We start from the raw sequence: 27239 nt of genomic DNA, 5'->3' as shown, positions 1-27239 counted from the left end.
TTGTCTCATTATATGGTTCATTTCAATATTAAATTTGACTCTGATTGACTGGACGGTGTGACTTGGTGTTCCAAATAAGTACTTTAGTACGATTCTTGGCATCTCTCAGTGCAGCCCCTACCTGGAGATCCGATTGAGGGACTATTTTACCTCCGGAGAATTTTACACTGAGGGACTCCATGAATATAAACAGTGAAAAATATAGTGGGACTGCATTGGTGTTAATGCAACTTATGTGGGTACCTCTTTCATTTCTCGTGAAAAACAACAACTGAATAGACTATAGTGGACTTTATGTTGTCAGCAAACAGCTGGATACATTAAGAAGATTGATTGACAATTCATTATTACGAATATAATCCTTCCAAATTCTGGTACAAGTGGTCTACTTCCGTACATAAAATAAAATCGTCAGACGTTAGTCTTCTTTCGTCCAAGTTGGTAATTAAACATTTTTGTAGATGGATTCCTCCATCAACCATTCATAGTATATTATGCTGTGTTCAAATAGTTCAAATGGAAACCATGGTGGGGAAAGATACAACTGGAGTAAGTTTTTATCAGAGCATTTCAGTTTTCTTGTCATCATTCTATCATTCTCTGTAATTTACAACAGTCTTTAACACCTGTGCAGAAAGCAACAGGGCACTAATGAACCATACTATCTCCCTCTCTTCTTTCGTTGGATACCTACAGTGGATGTCACACAGAGCAAGTAACCATACGAAATCCATCTACACAGTAGGCCTACTGATACCTGAAGTGACCAGGTACTGCACAATAAGATGAGAATATCAATCCCAAAATAAACGTGTCACAGCATTCTTTTCAGTCTTTCCCCCATTTATTTTAATGATTTCCAAGTAAGAAGACCAACCAATGTCATTTAATACGGCTGGAATATGTACGTACGGTACCTATATAAAAACATGATGACATGAATTTATTTTATTCTCTGTTTTTTTTTTAAGTCATTCAGAGATTTCCTCAATACAACTACAGGGTGATCCATTTCGGTATGGATAAAATAAAAACACTGTAGAACATTTACTACTGAATTTTATTTGTTGAAACCTTATGCATACAACACTGAAAGATGGGAGATTCCTCAGAGCTCAACATGACCCCCATTGCGCACCCTGCACAACTCATAACGGTGATGCAATTCAGCCCATGTCCGTTGTAACATAAGAGGGGTGATTTGTTGAAAAGCTTGAGTAATTTTTACTCTCAGATCATCAATGTTCCTGGATTTCTGTGAATAGACAATGTCTTTAACAAAATCCCACACGATGAAGTCAGGAGGGGTTAGATCTGGGGAGTTCGGGGATCAAGCCAAGAGATAGCTGCTTCTCGTACTGTGTTTCGCCTGCGACCTCCTGCATGTTTTTAACACAGAACCTGTTTCTACAAATGTTCGACAACACAATATCATGGAATCGTATTTATGTACATTACGCACACCATACGTCGAAATTCCCTTTGAACTCTTAACACTCTCAAATGTAGCATACCAAAGAACACATTGTGCCTGCTTTTGTAGTAGCCATCTACGATTTTCATTTGTCCTTTCAGATTATGCATTATTGATTGTCATATATCGAAACTTCCATCTTTTAATCATAATATAACCAGCAAGAAATTTTTCCTACTATCATAATAGTTTTATAATAATAAATTAATATAATCCATACCCGAACGGATCAGACTGTATTATATTTGTCATTAAAGAATGTTTTAAAGATGAAAATATTCTTTCTATGTCCGAAGAGTTACAAGTACCCACACCATTCCAGAAACGGAAAAAAGTAGGATTGTCAAATTTACGTTACCATAAAGTAGTAACTCTATCACAACTTGTTTTCCAGCATACATCAAATAAAATACAATGTCTTGACAAAGCATAATTTTTTAACAATGCTACTTTTAAATGTTTCAGTATGTCGCATACAACATGCATTTTAATTTAAAATCTGGGCTTTATTAATAACATTATTGAACGAAAGAAGAGCTTCTTACCTATTTCGATGAATAATAGCATTGAAGGCCATTCCATCACGCCACGAACTTGTAAAATCGGTTACTCTGACACCTGGATATTTCGCTGTTGAACGTCTGGCCCATCTCAACAATGCATCTCGTGCTGACACATTAGGCTCCTGTCCCACAACAATGTCCGAAATCTGAAGAAGAGAAAAATATACCACTTGATGCAACAGTTATTAACACAAGTTTCACAAACAATAAAATTGAATTTCATCACTGTTAAAATACAGAAACAAATTAGAAATCTTAATCTTCTACAATCCAAAATTATGCCATAGACACTAAAATATATAATACATTAATTAATATTTCTCATAAAGAAATAAGAATTAAACACAAAACATTCCATTTTACATTCAATCAAAACAATTTGCTTGATTTATGCATTTTTTGTTATAAAATAATTTATTTCCAAAAAATATTAAGAAACGACATTTTAATATTATAAGCACATCGGCATGTTTCATTTCTTAACCAATTGAAACATATTCGCAATGCATGTATCTTAGTTAAACTAACATAGTATTTCCGTGTTTGAGATATTTGAAGGTTAATACAGTTCTGAGAATACACCGATATCTACTTGGCAAAATGTCGGGCTCTTATCACGTAATTAAACATCAAACTGATGCAGTTGAATTGGGAGTATACATTTAGTGAAATCATGCTTTCCGACTGCATAAAGGACCATTCAGTTTCAATCACAAAAGAAGTTAGAAACCTCGTTTTATGTTGTATTGTTTATGTGGTTTATATATTTTATTATAAATTTCCAAAACACTAATTTCTCTCCTAAAACACTAATGTTTCTCCTATCAGTTAATTAAAAAATAAAATTAGTTTTTTTAATTGACATTTTACGAAATGTGTACAGTTTTTGGAATTTTTTCTATTTTAGATGATTATGCACAACATAATTTTGGACACATTACATTTTTTAAAGACAGTCTATACGACGGAAAATGTATCGATTTGCAATACCGAGCAATAACAACTGAGTCATTGATTCTTCTCGAGTGTTTTAGCTTAAACCGTGACACATTTATAATTTATAAGGACGAAGATAAGTAAATTAATTATAGTATCGGGACGTAAAATTGAAATAAAAAATGATACATTAATTTATTTTAAAATTAGAAATGGTCATTTTTTACGACCTGTTCATGAAAAATTTACATTTCATATTGAATACTTCCGTATACTAAATGGGGAAAAAAAATGCAATACTGTATTTCGGCAGTGGAAATCCTGCAATTTATGACTGCCAACATTATTTAAATAATTCTGTAAACAACTTTTTATTTATAGATTATATTAATTTCAAAATTATAAAAACACGACTTCTATTCGAAGCTTTACAGTTTTAGTCTTAAATTATTTTTGTAATCAATGGTCATATTATTATTATTATTATTATTATTATTATTATTATTATTATTATTATTATTATTAGCAGTAGCAGCAGTAATACATTAAAATGTAAAATCTGATACCACATAACATTTAATACCACATACACAACATACTGCTCTAACATGCAGAAACTAACCTACTTCCAAGTAACAAATGCACAATGAAAAATATGATTAAAAAACACGTCAGAGACAGATTCTATCTCTGTCTTTAAAAATGTAACTTAAAGATTGAATAAGCTTATGCATTATCAATGACTAGAAAAGAAGGGCACTCTCATGAGAATGTCAAAATCAGTTCTCCAGAAATCATCGATCATTGCTTTCTAACATTGGGCGTGGAAGTGTATCATGACAAATCTAATTATAACAGTAATGTTTATTGAATACAGAAAATACATAAGTCTAAATTATAAAATATCTGTTCATAAACTTTCGTATGACTATGAAAGAAGATACACGGATAAACAAAACGCAGAAATCAAACTTCTAGGAACAGTAACGGTTTGAGGGGTGGGGAGAATCGTGCTAAACACGTTACCCCTGTACTTGTTGGATGATCGTTCACCTCTGCTGAGGTATGTGGCCTGGGCCCTCTATGGGCTGTCACGCCACGGACTAGATTAATGCATAGGAAATCCCCAAATATAAAACACTCTAAACCAATAATAATGTTATTCAAACCTCAAATTTAATGGAAGCATTATGAAGAAATGTAATATACAATATGAAAAATCAGCTACAGAAACATGCATTGGAAAAAGTAGCATTTGACAACTTGGAAATGGAAAGAAATGTCAATTAAGATCGGAACAGAATGATGTGTCGATAGTATGAAATAACCTAGGACTTCTTGAATGTTTAACATTAGTTAGTAATACCAGGGCGGGTAATACCGAATGAAACAGCAGCCCAATTTGGGACTCATGATGGACGGACACAGCGTGGGACTCCTATGGCGTCACGATCTGCACAACGTCACGTTTCCACATTACAATGCTGTCATAATGACATCAAATATACTGTAACAAATTATTATTAGAGAGTATTTGATGACGTCAAACATTCATGGTCTCGCTGTTCGCGTAAAATGTACAGATCCAGAAACAAAATTTGGGCCACCTGAATTTTCCAAGTTCCAGTTATAATGTGGTCATAGGGATCCAATATCAATAGTAGGAGATAAACTTCTATGGAAAAAAAAAAGCACAGAAGAAGGAAATAAAGAATACTTCGGAAATAATAAATACGATTATTCTTCATCGTAGGCCTTTTGTTATTATTTTGGTGTGTATTCCTTGATAAGTACCTTCTCGTACAATATCTCGTCATCATAATTCCCGGTTATATTGAAGAATTTATTTATTTATTTATTTATTTATTTATTATTATTATTATTATTATTATTATTATTATTATTATTAATTTTTTTTTTGCTGTTCTTTATACTCGCTTTAACATCTCTGGTCATATCGCGAGTTAATCTTTCGGGTGAAATCCGAAGGCCTATGTACTATTGTTGAGACTGGTTCTATTGTTGTGAACTAGATGGCGTCCGTAGATGTTTACTGATTTGTTATGAATATGATTTTGGTGATGAATGAGGCCGGTGACATTCAGGGATGTTGTGGCCCGAATTTCTTGACATTTGCCTTACCCTCAAAAACCTCAACCAGGAAATTTAACCCAACAGGGAATGGAACCTGGGACCTCTGCGTAAGAGACCAGCATGCTAACCTTTATACCACAGAGGTGGTCAGCATTTAATTATACCTGTTATTGTTAACAAATTTGATCACAACTGAGGACTGTTTTTGCAAAACTTGCTAAGTGAAAAAACTAAATTTTACAGGAGAGACAAAACACTATAGTAAGCAAGTTTTCCTATATCTCTTACTTATAGCAGAAAGCAAGTTTTGAAAAAACGATCACACTTTGATACACTACAATGAAGAGAAATAACCCAATTTTACTAAGACGCTTTGATCATGTAGAGGCCTGCCTTATGTTAAGGAATCCATCAAAATCTCAATTTTGCAAATTTTGCAGTTAGCAAGTTTTGCAAAAACGGTCCTCAATTACACTAGCTTTTTTTTTATTTATTTCTAACATTAATTATAGTAGGGGAGAGTTGGGTAGTATCGGACATCGGGTAATATCGGACAGTGAGTTTCTTTCCTCTATCACCTGATGATAGTACCTGAATGACATGGTTACGTTTCTGTGATGTCGCATACAGAAACGTAACCATGCCATTCAGGTACTACCATCTGGTGGTAGATGAAAGAAACGCACTGTCCGATATTACCCGATGTCCGATACTACCCAACTCTCCCCTACTTAAAATCACAAATATTTCAAAATTAATTAATAAACCTATACTAATTACGCACTCGTTATTTAAAATTGTCAACAATTCTTCAATTGACTTACCAGCGCCATTCAACATTAGAACCTGATGAAATTTAGGATCACTATTAAGATTATACCTAGCAATACGCACTGAGCATGCGCAGTACGTCATAAAATGGAACTTGTAAAATTCAAATGACCCAAATTTTGTTTCTGGATCTGTACATCTTATCCGTTGTGTATAAAATAATAATAATAATAATAATAATAATAATAATAATAATAATAATAATAAGTCAATCTTTTAGCCTTATTGTTCTCACGAATGAAGGTATTTTCAATGCATGTGCGAAATACTGTTGTGCTACATTAAAATGTATCATTTTGAGAAGGCGAAATAATGGAGATACCGAAATAATGATGATCACTGCTAATGTTGAGATTAAGTAATTCACGAGTATCCTTAGCAGACGCCAAACCCTGAGCATCTTGAGCACGTCAAGTCTTATAATCGCAGATAAATGAGAACTATTATTGGAATCGGTGTAGTTATTCTAAGTCACGATTTTTCAAGTTCGGGTCCTCCAAACGCATGCCAAGCCCGTCAGAGGCACGAACTGGTTACAAAACTAGATAACGTCCAATGACCTTCTGCATGGATGCCAAGGACCTTGTCCGGGAGTCTGCATCAATATCGACGTCAAGAAGGTGTTTGACGCCGTGTGGCGTCTTAACATGACAGCATGATAAAACATACATAGTGTATGCATATAAAGGAAACGCCCCTTCATTATTCATTGCAGTAACTTACGGCTGATGTTCAGCAACTCTTTATTTCTAATTGAAGAGTATAGGGGAAAATCCTGATGTCATGTTTTACTGTTTTTACAGGAGAGCAAGTTGAAAGTTTCAAGACCCCATTATATTGTATTGTCTTTAGGTTATCATCTTCAAATTTCTTTAAATTATTGAAGATGTCATTCTGTAGGCCTACAGATTACAGGTAAACTAGAGGTTGTCATTCTGTACAGTCAAGCTACACAAATCTACACTACATCTGAAACAGAAAATCGATAATTTTGAACTTATCAAGTTTTTCCCCTGTGCTCTTCAATTTATTTATTGATTTATTTTGCTAATAATTTTAACATAAAATATAATATATACAGAAAAAACTTTAGCTCGCCCCTGAAAGAGTAGAACTCGTGCTCAGGGGCGGATTCCTGAATTGAAATTAATAATTATACAATACAATTTGTCTTATGTCTACTATGCAATTATAGTATATAAATTTAAATTTACAATTTTTCAATTTTTATAAAATCCATACATAACTTCTTAAATTTAAAACTAGAACTATTAGAATTGACAAGATTAGGATATTTAAATATAAATTTGTTATATATTCTTGGGCCTAAATTACTACTATGAGTAAATACTGTAATTGTTGGTTCAAACAATCTTAAAGAATTCATACCTTTTGTTTCATAACTATGAGAATATAATTCAAAATTATTTCGATTTTTATGTATGAATTTTATTAATACAATATAATAAATTAAAATACATTAAAGTCTAAAAACAAATTTTGAGATGGAAAATCAATAGGTTTATGAAGACATATTTTAATTATTTTCTTCTGTAATAAATAAAGTGGATTAAAATTGGATTTAAATGAGCTACCCCATCCTATAATTCCATGCATAATTACCGATTGAAATAAAGCTAAATATATTGTGCGTAATAAACTTATTGACAAGTAATTCCTCAATAAAACAAAATAATATACTATTTTACGTAATTTATTACAAAGGTAATTAATGTGTTGGTTCCATTTTTAATGATTATCGAAAATTATGCCTAAATACTTAACTTCAGAGGACTCTTTAATAATCGGACATTTACATTGTATAAGACAACAATCAGAATTATGTATTTTAATACTTAATATAGATGTAGGAGGTTTGTTACATTTTTCAGATAATGAGAATGGAATAATTATGGTAGGTTAGGTTAGGTTAGGTTGGGAACAGCCTAAAAAACATAAAGTGTCGTGCAAATGATTAAATTTAACAATCCGACTTCTAAGTACACTTCCTTCAAAATATTGACAAAAGATGCGATACGTCGTCACATATGGGGAAAAGTCTGGACTTCAAATTCACTATATCCCACTCTAGTATATACCTAATGTAAGTGAAAATCTTGAAATCTAATATTGTAGTGTCACAATACTTAGTTCGTGTTTCGTACAATGAGGAATAAAGAAAATCTGACATTCTCCTTTAAGTTCACTTGTACTCTTTCCTAGGTGTGTCCTTAAACTGGTGCCAGAACATGTTTCGTATTCTAGACAAGATGCATACATACAGTTTCCAGGTTAAAGTCGAAAGGCCTACTCATTCTGGAGGTCTGGCACAATGTCCCCGGAAACTGATTCACGGATGCAGAACGATTGGGTCAGTGGCTGGATCTCCACGTGGATCATCAACAGGAGGGTGTGCCTTCCACCTTTCTACAATGTATGGCGACTGAGATAGTATTTCAATGCGTTCATGTTGGTCGCGCCCTGAATTGCTAATCCAAATGTAGCGTACTTGATTACCGAGTTATCCAGCGTTGGAAAACGGTTATTCTGGAAATTTTGTAGGACCCGATTTCATCTGCAGTGACAGAAAAGTCACAGTGCATGAGTTTCTTTTCTGTACGTCTCTGGATACGTGAAACTGTGCACCATTCCACAATTTCTGAGGACCTCGTAGAATCCACAGGACCCAATGCTAGGACCCTCCCTCCTCTCTACACACACATGCACGCATACACGCACACACACTTCCTGATTCAACCATTAGAGACTTCTGCAGCAGTAAATATCGTGAGTAATACGGGTAGCCTACATTCTATCTGGAGTCTTTTCAGTACCGTAAATCTATAGGCTACTATGGAACCACTGGTTTTGCTTAGTTTCTGAAGGAAGCAACAAATATTTTTATTATCCCAGGATAACAGAGAGGGTTGTCTATGCGGATGACGTGAATATGTTAGGAGAAAATCCATAAACGATTAGAGAAAACACGGGAATTTTACTTGAAGCAAGTAAAGAGATAGGTTTGGAAGTAAATCCCGAAAAGACAAAGTATATGAAGGGTACACGGGAAAAACGAACAATGTCACATTTCCATTAAGGGCGAGGTGATGATCTATTTCAGTATATTACTGCAAAATTTATTGGTGTTTCTACTTGAAATGGAGGAAATGATGAGTGTATCCGTGGTTTTAATTCTCCTTTCCCAATTTTGGTAAAAATAACATTAAAGTTTATAGTAATACAGTGAATTAGATAATGACATCACCCTTAACAGCATTGTGACCTTGTTCGTTTTTCCCGTGTACCCTTCATATGATTATTTCTCGTAACGAGAATATTGTACGAAATGGAAACATAAAAATTGGAAATGTAACCTTTGCAGAGGTGGAAAAATTCAAATACCTGGGAGCAACAGTAACAAATATAAATGATACTCGGGAGCAAATTAAACACAGACTAGATATGGGAAATGCCTGTTATTATTCGGTTCAAAAGCTTTTATCATCTAGTCTGCTGTCAAACAATCTGAAAGTTAGAATTTATAAAACAGTAATATTAACGGTTGTTCTTTATGGTTGTGAAACTTAGACTCTCACTTTAAGAGAGGAACATAGGTTAAGGGTGTTTGAGAATAAGGTGCTTAGGAAAATATTTGGGGCTAAGAGGGATGAAGTTACAGGAGAATGGAGAAAGTTACACAACGCAGAACTGCACGTATTATATTCTTCACCTGACATAATTAGGAACATTAAATTAATCCAGACGTTTGAGATGGGCAGGGCATGTAGCATGTGTGGGCGAATCCAGAAATGCATATAGTGTTAGTTGGGAGGCCGGAAGGATAAAGATATTATGGGTAGGGGGAAGATAATATTAAAATGGATTTGAGGGAGGTGGGATATGATCTAGAGACTGGATTAATCTTGCACAGGATAGAGATCAATGGCGGGCTTATGTGAGGGCGGCAATGAACCTCCGGGTTCCTTAAAAGCCAGTAAGTATTTATTATTAATTGTGTTTATTATTAATTGTCATTATTGAGTGTAATTAGTTACCACTGCCACCGGGTATTTACCCATTTGCAATGGGAATAAATAGATACACATACATTTCAGAAACATTTAATCAGAAAATAGATGCTGATGATCCTTCTAACATTTGTCCTTGTAAATGAAAGAGTACTGAAAGGACAGAAGTATCAGGAAGAGACGGAATGCTGGAAATCGTCCCACAGCAGTAGTTTAACATTCATTACCTTATAAAGAGCGGAGTTAGTTATTTCCGGATCTGAGTGCCTGTCTCTCTCGTTCTCAGATGGGCGTATACAGTAGGTGTCCTTCCGGAATGTGCTGTGCCATTCCACAAGAAACGTGTGATGATGAAGCTTACACGAATGGAAAAGTGGACTGATTACATGACTTAACTATCGAAACAAAACTGCTTTCTTGAAATAAGCACATTAACCATAACTTACAGGCTTTCCATTCGATGTAAAATTAAATATAAAAATTAGTATCTCAAAGACGAGATTCTAGGATAATTCTATCATCAATATTTTCAATTTATAAGTCATAATACCTAACTAACATTAAACAATTACCTGTCTTCCCTTCCTCCTTTTTCCACGCTTAAATTCGAATGCAAGGAGCGTAAATAACGAAGTACGATACGCATACCGCTTTTCCGAAGGGAGGAGGCATCTGGTAAGGAAGAATGCCGAACCGCTTCTTTCCTACATTGTAAAAATGTTCTAGAAACTCTTAAAATACAGCTATTCAAATTAGCTTTGTTTGTGTGCAGCTAACCAATTCATGTTGACCTCGGTCAGGGTAGAGAAGTCATCTTCAAACGAAATTATTATGTGGGTGTTCCAATTAACGTCGGAACCTCTTACATTTTCCGCATGGCCTAGTATTAACATGAAGCTAACATAATCGGGGAAATGTTTAAAACATAAAGAAACAATTCTTAAATTAAATATACAAATTTTACAAAACGAAATTAAAATTTGAGAGCGGATGATGTGAATAATGTGCCAGAGGAAATATTCAAAACATAAATAAACAATTCTCAAATTAAATATAAAAAAAAAACAAAACGAAATTAAAATTTGAGAGCGGATGATGTGAATAATACACCAGGTGTCAGACTCATGCAGTTCATAAATTGTTTTAGGCATCACGTACAACACGACTAGGGGTGGATACAATACTGTTCGTCGCTTAAATTCTCAAACTCTCTTAAGCCACAGTCTCATTTGCAGTATTTTGCTACTCGAGTTCTAAAAATGCAACAAACTTTGAATGGAAATGTGCAAAAATGCGACAACCACATTGGACTTCAGAAACGAAGATGGTAATGCAGAAAATTAAATCAGAGATGTGTTTGAACTAATCTGAATTTAAATGAAATGCTAATGGCCTGGGCAATGTTCAAAAAGGTATTGGGCAATAGATTGTTCAAGAATTGATTTCAAAGAGTTGGTGCAATTCATGTAAGTTAAGTGAACAATTTCTTCTAATTGATTTATATAATTCCATCGCATACTGTAAATTGTGAGTGATATTTTAATTGCATGAATCTTGTAAAAACTGGAATTAGAAACCGCCTTTCAGTAAAAGAGTTAGCACTCTGCTAACAATAAATCTTGAAGGGTCTACTAGTAAAGAATTTCAATGTTTAGAGTGCCCATAAAATGACGTATTTTAATGTGATGTAAATTCAGCAGTAATTGATTCTAAACATACCTACGTGTAATGATTTACTTACATATCTAGAGCGTATTAAGATGGATTGAAAATAATACAACTCCAAGAAACAAATTACATAACTTTTTCTTTCTGCATACTTTATTAATTTTATCTTTCTCTAGAACTATTTATAATATTGCACAAGCTTTTCGCAATTTGCACAAATATAATTTTCCATTTATGCATTTTTGCGACAATTAATTACTTTCTATCTTAAACCCTGTCTCAAACTCGCAGAACTCATATTTTAATAGAGGCATAGACGGGTGGACTGAATGATACATTGGTCCATTCGATGCTACTGAGTAAAGAAACAGTCCTTTCTGATACGAGAATCACTAGAAGTAGTTCATGGGTCTTTGCTAGAGTGACGAGTTTGTATGAATGTTTCGACTATATGAGAGGGTTCAAACGTCCACCGCTTTGGAGTAACGGTTATCCTGCCTGACCGTGAAACAAACGGGCCCGGTCAAATCCTGGTAGGGCCAAGTTACCTGGTTGAGGTTTTTTCCGGGGGTTTCCCCTCAACCCATTAAGAGCAAATGCTGGGTAACACTCGGCGCTGGACCCTGGATTCATTTCGCTGGCATTATCATCATGTCACTCAGATGCTAGACCACCCTTAAACTCGTAAAGTATCCTATAGGATACAACAGGTTAATAGGCTATAATGGAAATTACGGGAAAACGGCTGAACGGATTTTAATAAATAACCCCTCATTTTGAAGCTTGGAACTCAAAGTTTTCCGGAAAAATAGTAGTTTTCAGTGAAATGTCAATTTTTCAACATAATTTTCCTATTTTCCAAAATCAATCTGTCGTCAGTTTTGAGAACTAGCTAATTGCATTTCAGAATGAAACAAAACACACACTACAATAAACAATATTACACGAAGGCCATGACCTCCAAGAATGCTGACATATTTAGAGCTCAAATTAAATTGGTTATTAAAAACTTAACTTACTAAAAATAATTTACAGGTTCGATTCTGTGGTGTGTAATTTTCTGGGTACAGATGTGTATTGGATATTAAAAACTACAAAACTTGAGGTGGTTTGATGGCATTATTACCATTAGAAATGAAATATTATTGTAGTTAATGCCATGATTTGATTATTTTTAATTAATTATACATATTAATGTTATATTGATGATATGAAAGTGAAACGATTTGGGGTTATATAATTAGATGTAGAGAATAAATTAAATTAGATTTTGATTTCTATATTTTACTGAGTGGCGGCTATATAGTATATATAGTATATGTTACTGAAAGTTATAAAACTTACGTAAGATAATATTATTAAAAATCAAATATTTTTTATAGTTATTAATCAAGTGGGGTTGGGTCTTTTTCATATATTTAATGGCGGTGTGGTGTAGATATTTATATCCGTGGTTCTCTTCAGTATTGGCTCGAGAGAGAGTATCTTTCATTATTATGGAAGCAAATAACTTTCAGAATGTCTGGTATTCTTCATTGAAAATAAATCTGAAAAATGTTTATTTGAATGTCTAATGAACTTAGTTTGCAGTATTTGCTGCACAAGCCACTAGTATGCTATAATTTTAATACAATAGAAAAAAAATTGGTAGGAAAATTAAAATTTCACATTATTGCACAACATATAAAATATGGACATTGCGATAGTTGTTTTCTTTACAGTCCGACACGGTTTAATAAACTAGTGTGAGAAATGAAGTTTTGCCTATTTAAGGGGTTCTTCCTTTTATACGTTCTCCTTTCGAACTCAGATACCAGGTGATTACAGAAGATTCTAGTTTATTCTATTTCAAAGCGGAAGCACATAATGAATCGAAATATATCAACCAAAATGTTCCACAGCAGTAACTGTGAAGACTCGAATCCTACCGTCGGTAATCATTCACGGTTCGAAACTCGCGACAGCAAAAAAAATACCGACAGAACAACTGAATATAAGACGTTCCAGTAAGCAGAATACGTCGACATAGTCCAACTTCATGTGGATTGTCGATTTCGTATATATGGTGTAATGGTCCGTATAGGTCAGTTTCTATCTGATGCTTTTCCAATTCACTGCGGGCTAAAGCACGGAGATGCACTATCATCTTTACTTTTTAACTTCGCTTTAGAATATGCTATTAGGAAAGTTCAGGATAACAGGCAGGGTTTGGAATTGAACGGGTTACATCAGCTTCTTGTCTATGCGGATGACGTGAATATGTTAGGAGAAAATCCACAAACGATTAGGGAAAACACGGAAATTTTACTTGAAGCAAGTAAAGAGATAGGTTTGGAAGTAAATCTCGAAAAGACAAAGTATATGATTATGTCTCGTGACCAGAATATTGTACGAAATGGAAATATAAAAATTGGAGATTAATCCTTTGAAGGGGTGGACAAATTCAAATATCTTGGAGTAACAGTAACAAATATAAATGGCACTCGGGAGGAAATTAAACGCAGAATAAGAAATGCGTGTTATTATTCGGTTGAGAAGCTTTTATCATCTAGTCTGCTGTCAAACAATCTGAAAGTTAGAATTTATAAAACAGTTATATTACCGGTTGTTCTGTATGGTTGTGAAACTTGGACTCTAACTCTGAGAGAGGAACATAAGTTAAGGGTGTTTGAGAATAAGGTGTTTAGGAAAATATTTGGGGCTAAGAGGGATGAAGTTACAGGAGAATAGAGAAAGTTACACAACACAGAACTGCACGCATTGTATTCTTCACCTGACATAATTAGGAACATTAAATTCAGACGTTTGCGATGGGCAGGGCATGTAGCACGTATGGGCGAATCCAGAAATGCATATAGAGTGTTAGTTGGAAGACCGGAGGGAAAAAGACCTTTGGGGAGGCCGAGACGTAGATGGGAGGATAATATTAAAATGGATTTGAGGGAGGTGGGATATGATGATAGAGACTGGATTAATCTTGCACACGATAGGGACCGATGGCGGGCTTATGAACCTTCGGGTTCCTTAAAAGCCACATGTATGTATATATGTATATGATAACAAGGAAAATATAAATTAAATCTGTAGAACTAATACTAGAACTACCTTTCCCCCCGAGATATGTTTGGGTTACAAGAATCTCAAGATAAATTACATACTTTGTGAAGAGCGTGTATAATCTACGACAGATGGGTCTATATTTAAGAATATGACGGCTATGCGAGCTCTGGTTAATCCAAAAATAATCTTGACACTTCTATCTTAAAACCGACAAGAGTAAAGACCACACTCCAATCCAATACGTCACTCTTGCATGGAGGATGTCAGGCGACGTCATGTGCATATCCGAACAGGGCTTACTGTTGCGGCAAGTTCAGTGACTGTTCTTCAACCACAGTACTGGGATGCTACAGCATTATTACAGCAAAAACACCAAAACAAATGCGTGACGCGACAGTCCAATACAGGACCAAGGCCAGCTAACTGTAGGCCTCAACTCCACATGTCTCAACAGAGGTAAATGATCATCAAATCAGAACCGTGACAACGTGTGGTTAGCATGATGATTCCCCTCCCAGCCTTTATATGCAAGTATATGTGTACATACAGAGTGAATGATTGGAAGAATTTTAGTTTTGTCCTTTAAATGTGCAGAAATTTAATCTGAACAAATGTAACTTTATAAAATCCCTTTGCAGAATAAAAAGTTAACATTTTTTTTCAGATCAAATTTATTTACATTTAAAGGACAAAGCAAAAATTCTTTCAAACATCTATTATCATAATACACCGCTCTCTTAAATTGACTGAGCATATTGGGAATTAAATCAATGTGTTTTCCGATATCCAGGTCTCGTAAATTTCAAGTTTATTCCTGAAGGTCAAACTGTCAGTAAGGACGTCCTCGTGATGCTGTTCGATGAAAAAGATCTGGAAAACGTGGTGGCTGTGGAAGGACTGATATTTTGTGTTGTGCGAGGAATTCGCTCACCAAAAGCGACCGATGTGCTGGGGTATTATCATGATGAAGAACCTAATTCTGTCCTTGCCACAAATTGGGTCTTTTTCGTCGAACTGCATCACGAAGACGTCAAAGAATTGCCACTTGCGTCTCCTCCCCTTTGATCGGTCGGCACACTGAGTCTATACGCCTGTAGAGTAGGCCACATACAACATGGACAAGGCAGAGAAGTTGCCTAAAGAGCATGGCGTTGCCACCCGAAGTTCCGGTACTTTCTGACTCTACTAGCATATATCGTCGGTTTCCTGGTAAAAGTGACCAAGTCCAAAATACAAAATTGTTGGAAAAAGGGATTTGAAGGTTTAATGACCCATCCAAAGATAACTGTACTTCTTTAGATGTTAGTAATTAGTTATTTTGAAGGTAAATGTGCTATATTATTAATTTTTAATATAAAATTATGTCTAAAATTTTCATAATGCTTGGAAGCCTTTATTGTGACTTGGTCACTTTTACCAAGAAACCGACGATATTTCTTTCGAAAATATGAGAAATCTACAACCGTACATAAAAATATTACGAGCATAATAGTGAAATAAGGATACATACGGTTTTATATATATATATTTTTTTGCGTTGGTGAGCTCGTCGATCTAAAAATTGTCGTGTAGCGGAATAGCGAAGTTATGTTCATTCTTTGCATGACAAAAGTGAGTAACAACTACAATTAAAAATAAATTACAAATGCTCGATTTATATGGTAAACTGTAGCAAAAAAAAATTCAAATCGCAAGATCACATTGGCAAAATGGAATATTTGATGCTAGAAGATGTTTTCAATTTCAATGTCAGCAGCCAATGAAGATGACGGCAATGGTGATGATGATAATGGTAATGCTGATGATAGTGATCGAAGAAAAGTTTAAGATGCTGCAGGGAGGCACGACAGCTTAGCCTGGAGGAGGGCACTGTAGTTAGATTCTGTAAAGCGTGTTTAAAATTGCGTGCACACCGCGGCGGTATTTTTCAATTTAATACTTTAATTTATGCATTTCCTCTCTGCCGAAGGGAAAACGTGGCTACAACGTTGCTAATCATCCACGGATTTTGCACTGACGATAGGTAGAATACTAGAAACAATTTCACCACACCTCGTTAGTGCCAGGTCATAGAGAGGTCTCCAAGCTACAAATTAGATTTGCTTCAAGCGATGACAGGGCAAGGAAAACAGCATTGGGTCGTAAATTTCAGAGAAGAGTCTATAAGAACGTAAGCTGAACAATATTTATCAAGATTCTGCCAAATGGCACGTCTTTCATTGCAAACCCAGCTTTCTCCAATCAATCAAACTCCTGTATCTCCTCATGAGGAGCATAGGCATTCACAAAGTGCCTCCATCGGACCCTATTTGTAGCCAACTTCTTCACTTCGCTCCATGTTTTCCCCTCCCTAGCAATTTCCTCCAAAACTGTTCTCTTCCATGTATTTTTTGGCCTTCCTCTTGTTCTACTACCCTGGGGGTTCCAATCCAAAGCCATTCTTTCTACTGCTCCATCTTCTTTCCTGATTGTGTGCCCTATCCAATTCCACTTTCGTCTTTTGATTTCTATTGAGATTTCTTTCTGATTTGTTGTCTTCCATAGTTCTGAGTTTGTGATTATATCTGGCCATCTAATTTTTAAAATTCTTCGTAAACATCTATTAACAAATGTTTGCAGTTTATTTTGTATAATTTTACTTGTTTTCCATGTCTCACAGCCATGTAATAAGACTGATTTCACATTACTGTTAAAAATTTTAATTTTTGTAGGTCTAGATATAATATAAGATTTCCATATTGGGTACAACTGGACAAATGCACTATTTACATTTTTTATTCGGTTCTTTACATCCTCAAAGGCTCCACGATCCTCAGCTTTCTCCAATCTTTCCTATTTTCTGCCTTCCTCTCAGTCTCCGCATATGATCCATATATCTTAATGTCGTCTATCATCTGACATCTTCTTCTGCCCCGAACTCTCTTTCCGTTCACCATTCCTTCCATTGCATCCTTCAGTAGACAGTTTTTCCTTAGCCAGTGACCTAATAAATGTTTTTTTCTCTTCCTGATCAGTTTCAGCATCATTCTTTCTTCAGTGTTTCCGCACAGCTTCATTTCTTATTCCGTCTGTCCACTTCACACGCTCCATCCTTCTCCACATTCTCATTTCAAATGCTTCTATTCACTTTTCTTCACTTCGTCGTAACGTCCATATTTCTGCTCCATACAAGGCCACACTTCACTAGTCTTTTCCTTAGTTCTTTTTCCAGAATTCAAATATAATATATATGTAATTATGTTGCTTGGAAGGGTAGCTTCAATTTATAACATACTGACTACAAATATGGTAATAATGAATGGTCGCTCTGCTGTACCAAACATGTTATTACACCTTAGTATCAAATCTCGTGTTTAAAGAATTTGTCATTTAATCCTAAGTTGTGAACCAAGATGACTACCACTCATGGGATAATGAATCATTCGAAGATTATTCTTCATCGTCATTTTATGAATAGCCTACATTTAACAAGCCTATGAATACAGTAAAGCAAAATATCCTTAAGAAGAATAAAAAGATAAACAATATGACTGTAATGAATAATTTCACGGGAAAAATTGTTCCGGGGCCGGGTATCGATCCCGGGACCTCTGGTTGAATGTACCAGCGCTCTACCAACTGAGCTACCCGGGAACTCCACCCGACACCGTCTCAACTTTTCCCTTTATATCCACACAACTCGCGAGGGCTGACGGTGTCGGGTGGAGTTCCCGGGTAGCTCAGTTGGTAGAGCGCTGGTACGTTCAACCAGAGGTCTCGGGATCGATACCCGGCCCCGGAACAATTTTTTCCTTGAAATTATTCAAATCTGCTTTACAGAGAGCTTTACCTGGAAGACTAGATTTGCATAATATGACTGTAATCTTTAAAGTAGTTATAGTTGAAATAGTTAGTTCAATAACAGCAGTTTCAGCCACCGGCGTAGCTCAGTCGGCTAAGGCGTTTGCCTGCCGATCCGGAGTTGCGCTCGGGCGCGCGCTCCATTCCCGCTTAGGCTGATTACCTGGTTGGGTTTTTTCCGAGGTTTTACCCAAACGTACAGCGAATGTCAGGTAATCTATGGCGAATTCTTTGCCTCATCTTGCCATACAATCTCACTATCACCAAACGCATTGGAGCTAAATGGTCTATACTTCGTTCCATAATGTCTGACAGAAGAAGTAAACATTGCCGGAAGAGGAGGAGAGAAATATAGTTGCTATTCAACCAATGGCGGAGAATTCAGTCCACGTCTGACTTGAAGTTGGGCAGTCTGAAGCGTTCTCCCCCGCCCAGATTGAAGACAAGCGTGGAATGAGACTGCCATTGGTTGAATAGCAATTATACTACTGTCCTCTGCCGGCAATGTTTACTTCTCCTGTCAGACATTATGGAACGAAGTATAGTAGTTGATACAGCGTCGTTAAATGACCAACTAAAAACAGCAGTTTTCGGTACATTTTAAGTCGAAGAAGTAAATAATTCCCCTTGTCATTATACTGACAAATTATCACTGCACTGAATAACAATTTCCAATGTTAGAAAATGTCATGGAGGTTACCTTCTCTGTCTTAAAGGTTTCTGGAGTATATACGTATAGTCTTAGAAAAAAAGTTTTGTCGCACAGGCACTTTATGTCTCAGAGAGGGGGCAGTGCGCATGAGCAGAGGACGAGCGACCTGGTCCACAAGAAAACGACTAGTTGAGACAATAAAATTAGTTTTGTTTCGTTGTATGTCTGATCATGCGCACTGCCTCCTTTCTGGGACTTATAAAGTGTCTGTGCGACAGAACGTTTTTCTAAGACTGTACAGTAAAAAAAAAACCGGACCGACCCTTGTAGTTGATTTCAGAGCCTTGTTCACTCCAGAGCACGATAGATTGGTAACTAAGACTTTCGTGGTTCGAATCCTGCCTGGGAAGGAAACTTTTTTTGTTTCTTATTCAAATTTATTCCCAATACGTTTCGATTGCCGATGAAATTCATGTTCCGGGAATAATGAGTTAATTAAGTAGTAAAATATCGCTGCAATTGAAAAGTATTGGGAATAAATTTGAATAAGGAACAAAAAAAGTTTCCTTCCCAGGCAGGATTCGAACCACGGAAGTCTTAGTTACCAGTATATCGTGCTCTGGAGTGAACAAGGCTCGGTCCGGTTTTTTTTTTGCCACTACTGTAGGTACATAATGTTGTACAGACCCTTACTATAAAGGTAAAAGGTAAAGGTATCCCCGTAACATGCCATGAAGGCACTTGGGGGCATGGAGGTAGAACCCCATGCTTTCCATGACCTCGGCACTAGAATGAGGTGGTGGTCGGCACCACGCTCTGACCGCCTTTTAGCCCCGGGAAAGACCCGGTACTCAATTTTATAGAAGGCTGAGAACCTTGGGGCCGTTCTGAAAGTTTGGCAACGAGAAAAAATCCTGTCACCACCTGGGATCGAACCCCAGACCTTCCAGTCCGTAACCAGCTGCTCTACCAACTGAGCTAACCGGCCCTACAGACGTATTCCTACGATAATGTCGTCACCCACAGAGTTAGGCATCTTAGTCTCTTTCCCAGATTGAAATCATGAAGCAGCAACCAAATCAAGAATAACAGGATTCCATTACAATGCGATCAGCATGGTGAACGTCCGTCGTTTAGATCATGCAGAACAAACATAGAAGAAAACGTACATTCAAATCCCCGTTAAAGGGAAACTGATGTCTGTTATTCTGCTAGAAATATAATACAGCCTCACTAGACTGAAATCGACTATTAGCACAAGACAGGCGAAAATGTATGAGTGTAGAGGAAGCAAAATTACCGCATAAATTAACGAAGAAATTGTATAAAGTGAAAAAAGAGGGCGTAACGAAAACCTTGGTAAGCTGGTACGGGCGGTTACATAAGCTTAGAAATCAGTAAGAAACCATCATCACTATAATAGCCTGCCACTGAGTCATTTCCTGATTCAGCCCGCTCGTATCCAAGGAAACGAGACTGCGTTGAAATATACGGGCGAAAGAAACTGAGTTTCTCTATAGCAACGGATTCAATCCTGTAGTCGAAGTGAGTTAAAGAGATGGGCTACCGATAATAGTCCAATTTTTACAAATTTTATAATTTCTTTTTATTTTCGCGCTAAAAATGTACGGTTTCATGAAACCTTTATCTCAATATCTTCATAATAAGTATACTTTTATATAATTGGTAGAGGCTGTGTTAATGTATGAGTTATACGCAACCAATTATCTCAAGAAAGATATTTTCTACGTTTTCAACAAGTATTCACTTTATTTCTCAGTGGTTAAAGCTAGAGTGATGAAACTTGTCATAGTTATTCATTAATATCTCTGTTGTGAAATGGGGCATTTGATTGGCTGTATTCTTTTTTTTTTAGTTGGTTATTTAACGACGCTGCATCAACTACTAGGTTATTTAACGTCGATGAGATTGGTGATAGCGAGATGAGGCCGAGGATTCGTCATAGATTACCTGGCATTCACCTTATGGTTGGGGAAAAGCTCGGAAAAACAACCAAACCAGATAATCAGCCAAGAGGGGATCGAACCCGCGCCTGAGCATAACTTCAGACCGGCAGGCAAACGCCTTAACCGACTGAGCCACGCCGGTGGCCTTGGCTGTATTCACCATAGTTTTATTGCTAGAGAATTATACATAAAGCAGTATTAATATTTTTATTAGTATTTGAACATTTAAGAAATGTTATTTCTTTATTCTTTTTTTTTTTTTTGCAAATGAAAAAATTAGAGTAGGGCATTACTAATGTTCCATTGCACAGTACGCAGTGTTACCTTCAAGGAAAAAAAATAGGATTAAAAATAATACTTTTTTCTTTTTTAGAAATAAGATATTCACTAGGAACATTAAAAAAAAAGTTTAATGTTTTAAAAGAGTTTATAAGAAAATATTGAAATTTATAATGTGTGATTATAATATTGATATGCTTATTCACTAAAAATTGGATAAACATTGTGGAGTTTAGAAATTTCGGTAGCGCATCGCCCCCCCCCCCCACTTTCACCGCGACGATTGCGATTATTCAACTTGCTGATGCACTCTAATGCAGGGTAACATATTTCTTCCACTCGTGGTCAGAATATTGTACTTACTTCTCCCCACAAGGATAAAATTTAATGTCATTTGAAACCAACCGATTGTAACATTGTTTTACGACGCTTTATCAACATCTCAGGTTATAGCGTCTGGATGAGATGAAGGTGATAATGCCAGTGAAATGAGTTCGGGGTCCAGCAATCGAACCCGGGTCACCTGGTTTCGCGGCGAGACGCGCTAACAGTTACTCCACAGGTGTGGGATGTATGTATGTATGTATGTATGTATGTATGTATGTATGTATGTTATGTATGTATGTATGTTATGTATGGTATGTATGTATGTATGGTATGTATGTATGTATGGTATGTATGTATGTATGGTATGTATGTATGTATGGTATGTATGTATGTATGGTATGTATGTATGTATGTATGTATGTATGGTATGTATGTATGTATGTATGTATGTATGTATGTATGTATGTATGTATGTATGTATGGTATGTATGTATGTATGTATGTATGTATGTATGTATGGTATGTATGTATGTATGTATGTATGTATGTATGGTATGTATGGTATGTATGGTATGTATGGTATGTATGTATGTATGGTATGTATGTATGGTATGTATGGTATGTATGTATGTATGTATGTATGTATGTATGTAATGTACCTTTTTTTTAGCAGTATGTTCCATTACAAATGAGAAGTAATACTACATGCCTAGGTTTACCTTCAAGTACATTATCGATTTACATTATATATTATTATGTTGCTATTCTAGGTTAAGTATGAATTAGTGTAGTTCATCTACGATGTGTAACTGTCAAAATAATATTGTTACCTCTTAGTCTAACTTATTTTCCTATTCCTAACCTATGAAGTACAAGAATCTATTTACATATTCTAACATTTAAATATTTAATGTATGTATGTATGTATGTATGTATGTATGTATGTATGTATGTATGTATATTTATTTTATTGGGTATTTTACGACGCTGTATCAACATCTAGGTTATTTAGCGTCTGAATGATATGAAGATGATAATGCCGGTGAAATGAGTTCGGGGTCCAGTACCGAAAGTTACCCAGCATTTGCTCATATTGGGTTGAGGGAAAAACCCCGGAAAAAACCTCAACCAGGTAACTTGCCCCGACCGGCAATCGAACCCGGGCCACCTGGTTTCGCGGCCAGACGCGCTAACCGTTACTCCACAGGCATGGGCTGTATGTATGTATGTATGTATGTATGTATGTATGTATGTATGTATGTATGTATGTATGTATGTATGTGTGTATGTGTGTATGTATGTATGTATGTATGTATGTAGCCTATGTATGTATGTATGTATGTATGTGTGTATGTATGTATGTGTGTATGTATGTATGTATGTATGTATGTATGTATGTATGTATGTATGTATGTATGTATGTATGTATGTATGTATGTATAAATAGAAAATGGAAACTGCTGAGCACTACACACATTTAAACTTCACATCCTGCTTTCCTCTCGCAGAGCAAACGTCAGAAGTTCCAGAACAGTGGTGTGTTTCTTCAGTGGCACGTTATACAAGAAGTCCATGAATAATCGCCCAATTAATTACTATTCATACACGATAAAAAAACGCCATTCCCTGTCACAGGCAATCATTCCAACACATCAACTTTTTTTTTTAAGTCTACTTAATTCTTAATCTAAAAACTTAGAAGGATGTTTATCGTGTACTCTTCCAATTTAAGAACTAATATTTCGAACAACTGTCGCCTCTTTCGGCACGGCATGTCAATGTGGTTTCGAAACAAAAAGTTCTACGAAAAGTATAATTTTCTTTACATTATTTCTTCATAATTCTCTCTCTTTTTAATCTACAGTTATTCTATTCTTTGTCGTTATCTTATAGTTTCTGAATGACCAACAATAAATTATTCTGCATAGCAACGGCATTATTTTCTATCATTCCACTTCCCGTTTAAGCTCAGAGACTGGATTCTTCCTAAGGAATGTTTATATAAAAATTCGTCCTTTCCTCTTAATACAAAATTCGTCACAAATTTTAAAACTTCATGTCAGGTGTTTGTACATGTTTCTCATTTCTTTACGTAAAGTCCACATTTCACTACATGTGTAAGGATGCTGATAGTCATTAACTCACACACATCACTCGTTTTCTTATCCTTGTCTTACTAACAGTCTATTAGATCTAATAAATTATGTCGAATATGCCATTAAATAATGTGATGCTATTAGCTTCGAGATATTGTGTTTATAAATTTTCTCAGGACAAGCAATCATTATTAACTCTGATGTACAATATAACGAGTTCATTAATTTTTAATAAAAATAAAGGCTGGTCCATAATAAATCGGAAACGAGAACTAGAACGAGAGAGGGAAGCGGAGGACGTGAACGTGAAGATTTTTTATTCATAATAAACCGAGAACGGAAACGACTATGCATATCAATATATATATATATATATATATATATATATATATATGTCAGTGACAACATGGAAGAAGGGCATTTTGGAAACGATGGAGAGAAGACTGTTAAGAGAAGGATAATTGTTGGATAAAGGAGAGTGGTTTCATGCAGTAGGCTCTACCCGAAATTTACTGATTTGGCTGCCAGTAGATGTTAATATGCATTGTAAACTGACCGAATAATAATAATAATAATAATAATAATAATAATAATAATAATAATAATAATAACAATGTAAATAACGATATGAAAAATCGATATTACGAGTTCTGATGTTATTTGCGTATAATTGATCAATGACGTTCTATCGTGAGTACAAGCCAGCCAACATGAACACAGGTTAACTAACTTCGAAATTTATGGCACAAAATATTTAAGAATTAAATTCAAGTGTAGTCTGATCACATACACACGTAGCATATAATGAAAATGATTTCACTGAATTTCTGGGTTAGTTACAATGAATGAAAAAGAAATTGCCACGGCCTCCTACCTACAAAATATATGACGACCAAATACATTTTTGATGACAACAGAATTAATCTAGTAGGCTGTGATCAAAAACGAGAACGGCAAAGTTAAAAGTTCGCCAGTCTTCTTGTTTCCGTTCCCAAGCTCCGGTAAGTTTCTCGTTAATTGCGAATGCTTACATTTAAATATAAGTATTTTAACAATTTTTCCGTTCTCGTTTTGTTTCCGTTCTTGGTTTATACGGACCAGCTTTAAGAGTTTCCCTCGAAGAAGTATAATTTGAAACTCCACCCACAACGAATGAAAATCTCAAGGCTATCTCGGCAATTTCGAAACTATAAACGTTCGGTGTCAAATACATGGTAGAGGAGGGGAATGAGAATGACGGTGGAATAGTAAGCGGATGATGATGATGATGATGATGATGATGATGATGATTCCTTCGTACACTCGCCTACACTTGTTAAGCAACTATTGTTTACAAACCTCTGGTTAAAGTATTTGTCTAGTCATTAATTAAGAAACAGGCAATGGTACCAGAATGTCATTAACTTCAACATGTACTGTAACAGTGTTGAACATGAATGCACTTCCTTAGACAAGCTACACCGAGATGGAAGTAACCTGAACACGCGCCTTCCCGTCCGAAAAGGAAAAGTTGTATGCAACAGCTGCTCTGCACGAGCCACCCTTCCGAGAAAGACTAGACTACACACACAGCTCGTCTAAAATTAGCTGGGTGATACAAAAGCCATTGAAAATCCGCACTATGGCAGAGGAAATGCCAACTGACAGATATCTTTAAACATGTGAATGAACCAATTCATCCTACAGCAACTGACAGCAACTGCATTTCATCTCTGAATCAGACTCAAACGATGAATTAAGGAGCCGAAAACGAGGATCCGATTGTATAATAGGGTGGAGTGATTCTACAGGGACATCATTTTATTTTTACTTCAATTTTTATTGTACCTGAGTTTTTGAACGTACTTCACTCCCACCCCTTCTACTAATGAAGTTCAACCGTCCTCCACACAGATCCAAGACCGCATATAGTCATAGTAGCCTTACGGCCATAGTAAACAGTACGTTCCAAAAATATGTTCGCGTTTTCCAGTGACGAAAGACCTTTCAATATTGAATCATTTTCCATTTGCCTACGTCGCATCCCGGTTTCCCCCACCTGCTTCTATTCGCCTCTCTGTAAATGCTAGTGGCCGGGCTGTCTTAGCTCTTTTCTGGGAACATTAATTTCTGTTAGGAATTGGACGTCTACGTAACATCATACCCATACAATTGTTTAAAATAACTTAAATATAAGGGCCTCGTTAAGTAATTTACTGTCACGTGATTTCCTCCCTTTCTACGACCCTAAGACATAACCACTTGGACGGACAGTAGATAGCATGTCTGAGTAATTTTATCTTTTCGGATCGGGCAGAAGTGAAGATTGAATTTACAGTACGTAAGGTACTCTTTTATAGAGTAGGTACAGAATTATTTCAACATGAGTTACCGATACGAATTACGAACCTGGTAATTGGAATTACGTACAATAGTCTATAGTGCGATAATATGCACATTAGAACTGAAGCCTGTATCGAAATGAACGGCCATCATTTTAAAAAATGTGTTTAAATATCCTTATTATGATTATTTTTCAATTTAACTTCATTCTCTATATTGTAAGCTAATGTGCTGTAGACAGTATAATATACACTGCATAATGAATACGTCCACATGGACAGCTCAGTTCGTGAGTAAAAACACTCATTGTTAATACTGTACTGTATTTTGATTAAACAAAAACCTAATGAAAATTATCAAACTCAAAATCGCGATATTTTCTAGTTTACGTAAATGGATGAACTACTTTTCTTCCCTCCTATACCTAGTAAAGTGATTTGTTTGTATATTACACCAGTATAATCGAACTCCAGTCGTGGAAAGAGGTAGCAAACGGTGTATCCTGTTCTTAATCGTTGATCCAAAGGTATAGCCAGGTTAATATTAAAAATGTTAGTAAAAATAAAATGATGTCCCTGTATATATGAAGTTGTTTTTTATCTGTTTTCTAAATGTAATAGTTGCAAAATTCTGTATTTTCATTAACGTAGGAATGTGAAAATATGAAGTTTCTATATTCAATTTTTGAGGTGCCTGACAAGGGCTTTGAAGTTTCTTAAAATTATCATTTTTTTTTTGCCTCCTTCTGCAACATACTATCATTGTTCATTCCTTACAATTCTATTGTGAAACACTTAGATGGGGCACCTTTACCTCTACAGCCTATAAATTCCAGTGGAAAAATAGAGCTGGGTATCATGGACTTGAACTCCGTAATGCAGAAATAGTGTTGGCATGATTTTGCAAGACTGCGCAAAAACAAAGAACTGCAAGTCTACACTGCCAATAAGAATAGTTGCACTATTAACAAAGCAAACAACGTCCGTGAGTAGCTTACGTCATTGCGACGCCATCGAGGTGAAATCTGGAACTGAAAAATTCGTGTGTGTATTCACACTCGTGAACTTGACCTAAACATAAAAAACAATTCCTTGCCAATAAA

At 35.7% G+C, this 27239-nt stretch overlaps 1 protein-coding gene and 1 non-coding gene across 2 annotated transcripts in view; both read right to left on the bottom strand.

Annotated features, from left to right (window-relative positions):
• Positions 1 to 27239, bottom strand: part of shot (dystonin-like protein short stop) — a gene marked incomplete at its 5' end in the record, with an annotated part of 408663 nt that overhangs the window by 253471 nt on the left and 127953 nt on the right. Inside the window, 1 exon segment of the mRNA XM_069827013.1 lies at positions 2020 to 2183. Within this exon segment, the coding sequence (XP_069683114.1) occupies positions 2020 to 2183 (164 nt within the window).
• Positions 18215 to 18287, bottom strand: TRNAN-AUU (transfer RNA asparagine (anticodon AUU)). Its single transcript has one exon. It is a non-coding gene; the product is annotated as a tRNA-Asn (tRNA).

Source organism: Periplaneta americana, chromosome 5 (genome assembly GCF_040183065.1).
Source record: "Periplaneta americana isolate PAMFEO1 chromosome 5, P.americana_PAMFEO1_priV1, whole genome shotgun sequence".
NCBI lineage: Eukaryota > Metazoa > Arthropoda > Insecta > Blattodea > Blattidae > Periplaneta > Periplaneta americana.
Note: the sequence above shows the minus strand (reverse complement) of the source record. Positions and strands in the feature narration are given on the sequence as shown.